Consider the following 10,364-nt stretch of genomic DNA (forward strand, 5'->3'; position numbering starts at 1 on the left):
ATGGTGGCGATGATGGTGTGGTGGTGATGGTGGTGGTGATGATGATGATGATGATGATGATGATGATGATGATGATGATGATGGTGGCGATGATGGTGTGGTGGTGGTGGTGATGATGATGATGATGATGATGATGATGATGATGATGATGATTTTCATCGAAAACAACCTCGATGTTTGCCGGTACATCAGTAGAAGATTTTCGTAAAATCTTAAGATATAATAGTATTAGTTAAAAGCTAAATGCAGTTTTTAACAGTGTATTTTGTATTACTAAATTCAAACTGGTTGATGGGGAAGGGTTTATTGCAGATGAAGATTCCAAAGAGTAAATTCATTAAGTTTAAAAGCTAAATTGAAATAACTACGCGATCTATTTGCAGCGTCTTTAAATGTAAAGATTTCTGACATTGTAAACCGGCCATGTACAACCGAGGTTGTTTTTGGTGGAAAATGGCTGAGAGTTCCGAATGTAAATGTACGCAATCGAGCATTAGGGTAAGCTGAGCATAGGATTAGCAGAAAATAGGAACAACTCGTTTAATTTACTCTGACTCGTCAAACCAGTCTAGTTCATTGACACTTTTACTCAAGTCTATGTCTTGAAACCCGAACGAGTCAATAGAGGGCGAGTTTGAGATAGGAGCTTCCCCTGCCTCCACTTCCCTGGGCCACCGAACCACTACCGGTGTCTGAGAGTCAAGCGGCCGTGACACGATAAACATAGTCTCTGATGAGGTTGACTCTATGCTGTCCAGAGAATGGCTTCCGACAGATGCACGGCTTCCCCGCCGCTCAATTTCCGGTCCTTCGTAGCGGTGTTCCGATTCCATTTGCGAGAATGATGTGGATTTGCGCTGGCACCTGATCGCAGGATCAGTGAACGTGTAAGTTGAAAATGGTAGACCGGAAGAAGGTCTGATGACGTCACGATTGTGACGTTTGTCTGCAATGACGTTAACAATTCGGTTGATGCATGAGGAATGGTAAAGATGGTGATAGGTCAATGCTAGACCGAACTCATCACTGATCAACCGGTCAATGTCGTCATCATTACTGTGGTCGTACGAGCTACAGGGCTGCTTACCCGAAACCGGAGACTGCTTACCCGAAACCGGAGACTGCTTACCCGGTACCGGCGACTGTGGATCAAACCCGGAATCTACCGAACGGCTGGACAAGTGATGGTAGCGAATGGGCCTATGGATACACAAATCATTTATGCGAGACTTCCGTGAAAACATGAGCGGAGAATTTGCGCCTGCGTTTAAAAGAGTTTCATCGATAAAGTCTTCCCGTTCTTGAAAAGTTTGCTCATTTCTAACGTGATCCATATTGAATTCCATGTCTCGAACAAAAACCAGCGGAATATTCAAATTAATGGCTTTCCTTAGTGCGTCGCGACATCTTTCATTTAAGAACGATTTGCTGTCTAGTAAATACACAAACGTCCCCACTGCATGCATATCCAATCCGGTTCCCAGCTCCACCCCATGGGTATCAACCTCCGCAGGGTGACAGCGGACCTGGAACCTGCATGTCAAGTTGACCACTAGGCGGTGCCATTTTTCGTTGTCCACGTCACCACATATACACACACACTGGCAATCACCCCTTTGGGTTGAGCACGGATCCGACAAACTACTGTTTTCGTCTTCGGGTTTAGACACGAGTATCTCCGGAACATTCGATACCGACATCGATTTCTGAGTTTCGGAACCGTTCAAAATACTGGAATTCACTTGATGCTGATCATTAATATCGCTGTGACGAAACACATCGGAGATGCGCGTGGAAGTGTCCGTGTGCACTGCAGACAGGAAGTTCCTCAGTTTGGTGCAGGGTTCCTGGTAGATGAGGGATGGATGCACCTCAAGCAGCCCGGTGATTAGGTCCAGCGTTTCCCTGTTTTTGTTGAACCAGTTGACGGCGTGTCGGTATGTTGGGACCAAGATTCGCTGGCCGCGCGTTTTGCCGGGCACCGAAGGCAGGCGCCGGGCGTCACGGGTGGCTATGGACGCCATCTTTACTTTGGTGTCTGTAAAGAAAAAAATAAATAGAGTAAACAAATACATTAATCCAGTATTTAAACATGAGTTCATTAATTTCGTAACAATTTATTCTTAACAGTCTAATAAGGTCTGTATCGTTCACATTTTAGATCATTACCCATATATAAGAGGTGTTTTTTAGTACAAAACAAGGAGGCTTTACTGTGCATATGTAAACTGGTCATGACAGCGTTCCAATCGGAAAACACTCGGCTATTATTATCCAAAGATTTATTATATATTCCGAGCTTCCAGGAGATGAACATTTGCTTTGTATTTTTATTTCTTGCCAATACAGGTTGCGTAGCACCACGTGTATGTACATGTAGCTTTTCGTTATAATAGTTGCAAAGGAAACACCTCAGCCATTTTTCATCGAAAACAACCTCGAATGTTTGCCTGTTCATCAGTAGAAATAGTTCGTAACATTATTAATAATAATAATAATAATAATAATAATAATAATAATAATAATAATAATAATAATAATAATAATAAAAATAATAAGAATAATAAGAATAATATCAATATTAATAATAAGAATTATAGTGATAAAAATAAATTATTATAATAATGATATTAATAATAATAATAATAATAATAATAATAATAATAATAATAATAATAATAATAATAATAATAACAAAAATAATGAATATAATGATAAAATAATTAATTAATTGTAGTGTTGTTGATGTTGTTATTTCTGTTGTTGTAGTTTTTGAAGTAGTAGTTGTTGTTGTTGTTGATGATGATGTTCATGTTGTTGTTGATGATGATGTTCATGTTGTTGTTGATGATGATGTTCATGTTGTTGTTGATGATGATGTTGTTTTTGTTGTTGATATTGGTGTATTTCATCACGCACCTCTCGCTATGAGTGCTGTTGTTCGATAGGTGTGTCCATAACCAACCGACTATCAAAAAAGTCTTTACCAAAACTCGTCCCTACCTGAAAACGGTGTAACTTATTGTTCTCGTCCTTAAGCTAACATAGACGATAAAAATATACCCGTACCTATAAATCCAGCCTTTGTAAATAACCAACTTTCGCGCGAATTATCTTCCTTTTTATTAAACAGAGTTTTAACCTTATTAACAAATCCCTTCATTATTAGACACTGCACATCCAATAACTCTGAAATGTGTGGAAACTGGAAACAAACCACTCTATATAAAGGCAGAATAAGGCCTGAGAAACCAATATCGGGTTCTACAATCAATGACGTCTACGACTGAAAATACTAGCCGCCACAAACACCACTGCAATGCAGTGGTTTCTAGTATTTGTTGTTTTCAATATTGAGAACATGATTTTGTACGAAGATTGTTTTGGTTAAACCATGCATCCCTGTTTTCGAAGAGCAGTACAGCGTTCCAAAATTGTCCGGCGGGGAAACAATTACAAGAACATTAGCATTAGGAAAGTGTTTTTAGTTGTCATGAACGAGACGGTTTCCACTTTGCCATAATGGAAATAAGGCATAAACAGTAATATTCAATGTTGATTGCGCTGTGGTTGCGTTGTTGGTTGCGCTGTTAGTTGCGCTGTGGTTGCGATGTTGATTGCGCTGTTAGTTGCGCTGTGGTTGCGTTGTTGGTTGCGCCGTGGTTGCGCTGTGGTTGCGCTGTTGATTGCGCTGTAGTTGCGCTGTTGATTACTATTAAGGTCAACATTGTTTGTAGTTACAATATATATGAGGAGACGACGCTTAAAGGGACACAATACAGGTAACACTTAATAGACCGGGCGCACTATAGGTTTACACTTCATAAACAGGAGCAAAATGATGGTACACACTTGATAGATAGGGGTTAATATTAAGTAACACTTGGAAGATAGGGGCACAATATTGGTAACACTTGATAGAAAGGGGCACAATATATAGGTTACCCTTGATAAATAGGGGCACACTATAGGTAACATTTGATAGATAAGAGCACACTATGGGTTACACTTGATAGATAGGAGCACACTATAGGTAACATTTGATAGATAGGGGCACACTATGGGTTACACTTGATAGATAGGGGCACACTATGGGTAACATTTGATAGATAGGGGCACACTAAAGGTAACACTTGAATGATAGGGGCACACTATGGGTTACACCTGATAGATATGGGCACACTATAGGTAACATTTGATAGATAGGGGCACACTATAGGTTACACCTGATAGACAGGGGCACACTATAGGTTACACCTGATAGATAAGGACACACTATAGGTTACACTTGACAGATAGGGGCACACTATAGGTTACACTTGATAGATAGGGGCACACTATAGGTTACACCTGATAGATAGGGGCACACTATAGGTTACACCTGATAGATAAGGACACACTATAGGTTACACTTGATAGATAGGGGTACACTATAGGCTACACCTGATAGATAGGGGCACACAATAGGTTACACCTGATAGATAAGGACACACTATAGGTTACACTTGATAGATAGGGGCACACTATAGGTTACACCTGATAGATAGGGGCACACTATAGGTTACACTTGATAGATAGGGGCACACTATAGGTTACACCTGATAGATAGGGGCACACTATAGGTTACACCTGATAGATAAGGACACACTATAGGTTACATTTGATAGATAGGGGCACACAATGGGTTACACCTGATAGATATGGGCACACTATAGGTAACATTTGATAGATAGGGGCACACTATGGGTTACACTTGATAGATAGGGGCACACTAAAGGTAACACTTGATAGATAGGGGCACACTATGGGTTACACCTGATAGATATGGGCACACTATAGGTAACATTTGATAGATAGGGGCACACTATGGGTTACACTTGATAGATAGGTGCACACTATAGGTAACACTTGATAGATAGGGGCACACTATGGGTTACACCTGATAGATATGGACACACTAAAGGTAACACTTGAATGATAGGGGCACACTATGGGTTACACCTGATAGATATGGGCACACTATAGGTAACATTTGATAGATAGGGGCACACTATAGGTTACACTTGACAGATAGGGGCACACTATGGGTTACACTTGATAGATAGGGGCACACTATAGGTTACACTTGACAGATAGGGGCACACTATGGGTTACACTTGATAGATAGGGGCACACTAAAGGTAACACTTGAATGATAGGGGCACACTATGGGTTACACCTGATAGATATGGGCACACTATAGGTAACATTTGATAGATAGGGGCACACTATAGGTTACACCTGACAGATAGGGGCACACTATAGGTTACACTTGATAGATAGGGGCACACTATAGGTTACACCTGATAGATAGGGGCACACTATAGGTTACACCTGATAGATAAGGACACACTATAGGTTACACTTGATAGATAGGGGCACACTATAGGTTACACTTGACAGATAGGGGCACACTATGGGTTACACCTGATAGATAGGGGCACACTATAGGTTACACTTGACAGATAGGGGCACACTATGGGTTACACTTGATAGATAGGGGCACACTAAAGGTAACACTTGAATGATAGGGGCACACTATGGGTTACACCTGATAGATATGGGCACACTATAGGTAACATTTGATAGATAGGGGCACACTATAGGTTACACCTGACAGATAGGGGCACACTATAGGTTACACTTGATAGATAGGGGTACACTATAGGCTACACCTGATAGATAGGGGCACACAATAGGTTACACCTGATAGATAAGGACACACTATAGGTTACACTTGATAGATAGGGGCACACTATAGGTTACACCTGATAGATAGGGGCACACTATAGGTTACACTTGATAGATAGGGGCACACTATAGGTTACACCTGATAGATAGGGGCACACTATAGGTTACACCTGATAGATAAGGACACACTATAGGTTACATTTGATAGATAGGGGCACACTATAGGTTACACCTGATAGATAAGGACACACTATAGGTTACATTTGATAGATAGGGGCACACTATAGGTTACACCTGATAGATAGGGGCACACTATAGGTTACACTTGATAGATAGGGGCACACTATAGGTTACACCTGATAGATAGGGGCACACTATAGGTTACACCTGATAGATAGGGGCACACTATAGGTTACACTTGATAGATAGGGGCACACTATAGGTTACACTTGATAGATAGGGGCACACTATAGGTAACACTGGATAGATAAGGACACACTATAGGTCACACCTGATAGAAAGGGGCACACTTTAGGTTACACCTGATAGATAGGGGCACACTATGGGCTACACCTGATAGATAGGGGCACACTATAGGTAATACCTGATAGATAGGGGCACACTATAGGTTACACTTGATAGATAGGGGCACACTATAGGCTACACCTGATAGATAAGGGCACACAATAGGTTGCACCTGATAGATAAGGACACACTATAGGTTACACCTGATAGATAGGGGCACACTATAGGTTACACTTGATAGATAGGGGCACACTATAGGTTACACCTGATATATAGGGGCACACTATAGGTTACACCTGATAGATAGGGGCACACTATAGGTTACACTTGATAGATAGGGGCACACTATAGGTTACACTTGATAGATAGGGGCACACTATAGGATACACCTGATAGATAAGGGCACACTATAGGTTAAACTTGATAGATAAGGACACACTATAGGTCACACTTGATAGAAAGGGACACACTATATGTTACACTTGATAGGTAGGGGCACATTATAGGTTACACTTGATAGACAGGGGCACACTATAGGCTACACCTGATAAATAGGGGCACACTATAGGTTACACCTGATAGATAAGGACACACTACAGGTTACACCTGATAGATAAGTACACACTATAGGATACACCTGATAGATAGGGGCACACTATAGGTTACACCTGATAGAAGTTGCCTTCACCCCGACGAATATCTTAGAAATTGCTTCAACCCGACGTATATCTGAGAACTTGCCTTCACCCTGACGTATATCTAAGAAGTTGCCTTCACCCCGAAGTATATCTGAGAAATGCCTTCACTTCGAATTATATATTAGAGGATTCCTTCACCCCGACGTATATCTGAGAAATTGCCTTCGCCCCGACGTATATCTTAGAAATTGCTTCACCTTGACGTTTATCTTAGAAGGTTCTTTCACCCTGACGTATATCTTAGAAGTTGCCTTCACCCGACGTATATCTTAGAATTGCCTTTACCCCGATGCATTTCTGATAAGCTGCCTTCTCCCGACGTATACATAAGAAGTTGCCTCCACCCTGACGTATATCTGAGAAGTTTTCTTCAAATGACGTGTATCTGAAAAGTTGCCTTCACCCTGACGTATATTTGAGAAGTTGCCTTCACCCTGACGTATAACTGAGAAGTCGCCTTCACCCTGATGTTTATCTTAGAAGTTGCCTTCATCCTGACGTATATCTGAAAAGTTGCCTTCATCCTGACGTATATCTGAAAAGTTGCCTTCATCCTGACGTATATCGGAGAAGTAGCCTTCATCCTGACGTATATCTGAAAAGTTTCCTTCACCCTGACGTATATCTGTGAAGTTGCCTTCATCCTGACGTATATCTGAGACGTTGCCTTCACCCTGACGTATATCTGAGACGTTGCCTTCATCCTGACGTATATCTGAGACGTTGCATTCACCCTGACGTATATTTGAGAAGTTGACTTCACCCTGACGTATAACTGAGAAGTCGCCTTCACCCTGACGTATATCTGAGACGTTGCCCTCACCCTGACGTATATATGAGAAGTTGCCTTCACCCTTGCGTATATCTGAGAATTTGCCGTCACCCTTGCGTATATCTGAGAAGTTGCTTTCATCCTGACGTATATCTGAGAAGTTGCCTTCACATTGATGTATACCTGAGAAGCTGCGTTCGCTTTGACGTATATCTGAGAAATTGCCTTCACATTGACGTATATCTGAAAAGTTGCCTTTAAATGACGTGTATCTGAAAAGTTGCCTTCATCTTGACGTATATCGGAGAAGTAGCCTTCATCCTGACGTATATCTGAAAAGTTGCCTTCACCCTGACTTATATCTGTGAAGTTGCCTTCATCCTAACGTATATCTGAGACGTTGCCTTCATCCTGACGTATATCTGAGACGTTGCATTCACCCTGACGTATATCTGAGACGTTGCATTCACCCTGACGTATATCTGAGAAGTTGCCCTCACCCTGACGTATATCTGAGACGTTGCCTTCACCCTGACGTATATCTGAGAAGTTGCCCTCACCCTGACGTATATATGAGAAGTTGCCTTCACCCTTGCGTATATCTGAGAATTTGCCGTCACCCTTGCGTATATCTGAGAAGTTGCTTTCATCCTGACGTATATCTGAGAAGTTGCCTTCACATTGATGTATACCTGAGAAGTTGCGTTCGCTTTGACGTATATCTGAGAAATTGCCTTCACATTGACGTATATCTGAAAAGTTGCCTTTAAATGACGTGTATCTGAGAAGTTGCCTTCACCCTGACGTATATCTGAGAAGTTCCCTTCACCCTGACGTTTATCTGAGAAGTTGCCTTAACATTGACGTTTATCTGAGAAGTTGCCTTTACATTGACGTGTATCTGAGAAGTTGCCTTCACATTGACGTATATCTGAGAAGTTGCTTTCACATTGACGTATATCTGAGAAGTTGCCTTTACATTGACGTTTATCTGAGAAGTTGCCTTCACATTGACGTATATCTGAGAAGTTGTCTTCACACTGACGTGTATCTGAGAAGTTGCCTTCACATTGACGTTTATCTGAAAAGTTGCCTTCACATTGACGTTTATCTGAGAAGTTTCCTTCACATTGACGTATATCTGAGAAGTTGCCTTCACATTGACGTTTATCTGAGAAGTTGCCTTCACATTGACGTTTATCTGAGAAGTTGCCTTTACATTGACGTGTATCTGAGAAGTTGCCTTCACATTGACGTGTATCTGAGAAGTTGCCTTTAAATGACGTGTATCTGAGAAGTTTCCTTCACCCTGACGTATATCTGAGAAGTTGCCTTCACCCTGACGTATATCTGAGAAGTTGCCTTCACATTGACGTTTATCTGAGAAGTTGCCTTCAAGATGACGTGTATCTGAGAAGTTGCCTTCAAAATGACTTGTATCTGAAAAGTTGCCTTCACACAGACGTATAACTGAGAAGTTGCCTTCACCCTGACGTATGAAACAATTGCGTAAATGGTACAATTAAACCGTAAGAATTTGTTCATTAAATGTGTAAAGCGAATTTAAAGAAGATAGACTTACCGTATATAGTGTAGACGTTTCTAGTTTCCACCTGCTTACTTATATAAGTAATGTAGTTTACCTTTATCAATCAGAACTTGTTATACATCGTGTTTTTCTCTTATTTAGATAGTTATGAATTTATCAGAAATCGGTTACCATAGAAACAATAATAATTGTGGAATATAGACAAACCTGCAAGTTCAATACCGGCTGAAAATTCTTTCCTCTGTAACAGGACACGGCGTCAAATATGTTAGCTATATAAAGCTTCTGTTGGTTCCAATAACTGGATAGTTTTTCATTACTGTAATTGAATATGTAGTGCAGACAGCTTTCTATTTATTCTAAATTCAAGAATCTTCTAAAAGCCTCTTTTTTAAATCGCTGTAATAGGAATACTTTATCTAATTTCATCTCGACCAATGTAGGTGTGTCGATGTCAACCGAGCTTTGTTAATGAAAAAAACAGCATAGTGGGTGCTAAGAGTTATAGAAGTGACTACAGATTCACTGGGCCGACTATTCATAACTTAGTTTAAGTTCAAAATGTTGTAAACGTCACTGTTGTTAACTTGTTTTGTCAAATCGTTACTGCTCAGGACGTGTGTAATTTATATGCTTGTGGTCTGCTGTATTTGTTACAAAGTTTGTGAAGACTTTTTCAGATGTACTTGTTTCTTTTAAATATATGAGTACATTTACTATATATTACAATATATATACTGTTTCTCTTTAAAAGTGCAATATTTCATTTGCAGGCCTTTTACCCATCTGCAACTTAATTTGCAAGTGTACGTGTACGCATGACCATCCCACTCATACCAGAGTCATCAGCCTAGATCCTCCCAGTTCTAGTAACAGATTTGTTTTGATATTGAGCTTTTCGCGAAGCACCTTGTTTTGTATGCGACTTGTGAAAGAAGACGGTAGGACTTGCCCATCAACCTGAGCACTTTAAGTACCATAAGCAGATGTTTGTTTTGTTATTGAGTTAAGTGGCGGAACACCTTGTTCTTTCATGACTTTTGAGTGAAGATGGAAAGATTGCCCATCAGCCTGGAGACTTCTAGTTCCA

At 40.7% G+C, this 10,364-nt stretch overlaps 2 protein-coding genes across 2 annotated transcripts; both read right to left on the minus strand.

The window, feature by feature from the left end:
* Positions 1-306: 306 nt before the first annotated feature.
* LOC128207261 (uncharacterized) lies at positions 307-3,162 on the minus strand. Its single transcript, XM_052910087.1, has 2 exons — positions 3,070-3,162; positions 307-2,038 (listed from the first exon to the last, which is right to left on the minus strand). Exon 2 carries the CDS (start codon positions 2,022-2,024, stop codon positions 546-548), a length of 1,479 nt encoding a protein of 492 aa, XP_052766047.1. The 5' UTR covers positions 2,025-2,038; positions 3,070-3,162; the 3' UTR covers positions 307-545.
* Positions 3,163-7,429: 4,267 nt separating this feature from the next.
* Positions 7,430-10,120, minus strand: LOC128208623 (ribosome-binding protein 1-like). Its single transcript, XM_052912172.1, has 4 exons — positions 10,112-10,120; positions 8,525-9,214; positions 8,112-8,376; positions 7,430-7,878 (listed from the first exon to the last, which is right to left on the minus strand). Exons 1-4 carry the CDS (start codon positions 10,118-10,120, stop codon positions 7,430-7,432), a joined length of 1,413 nt encoding a protein of 470 aa, XP_052768132.1.
* Between the last annotated feature and the right edge of the window lie 244 nt (positions 10,121-10,364).

Source organism: Mya arenaria, chromosome 11 (genome assembly GCF_026914265.1).
Source record: "Mya arenaria isolate MELC-2E11 chromosome 11, ASM2691426v1".
NCBI classification, from domain to species: domain Eukaryota; kingdom Metazoa; phylum Mollusca; class Bivalvia; order Myida; family Myidae; genus Mya; species Mya arenaria.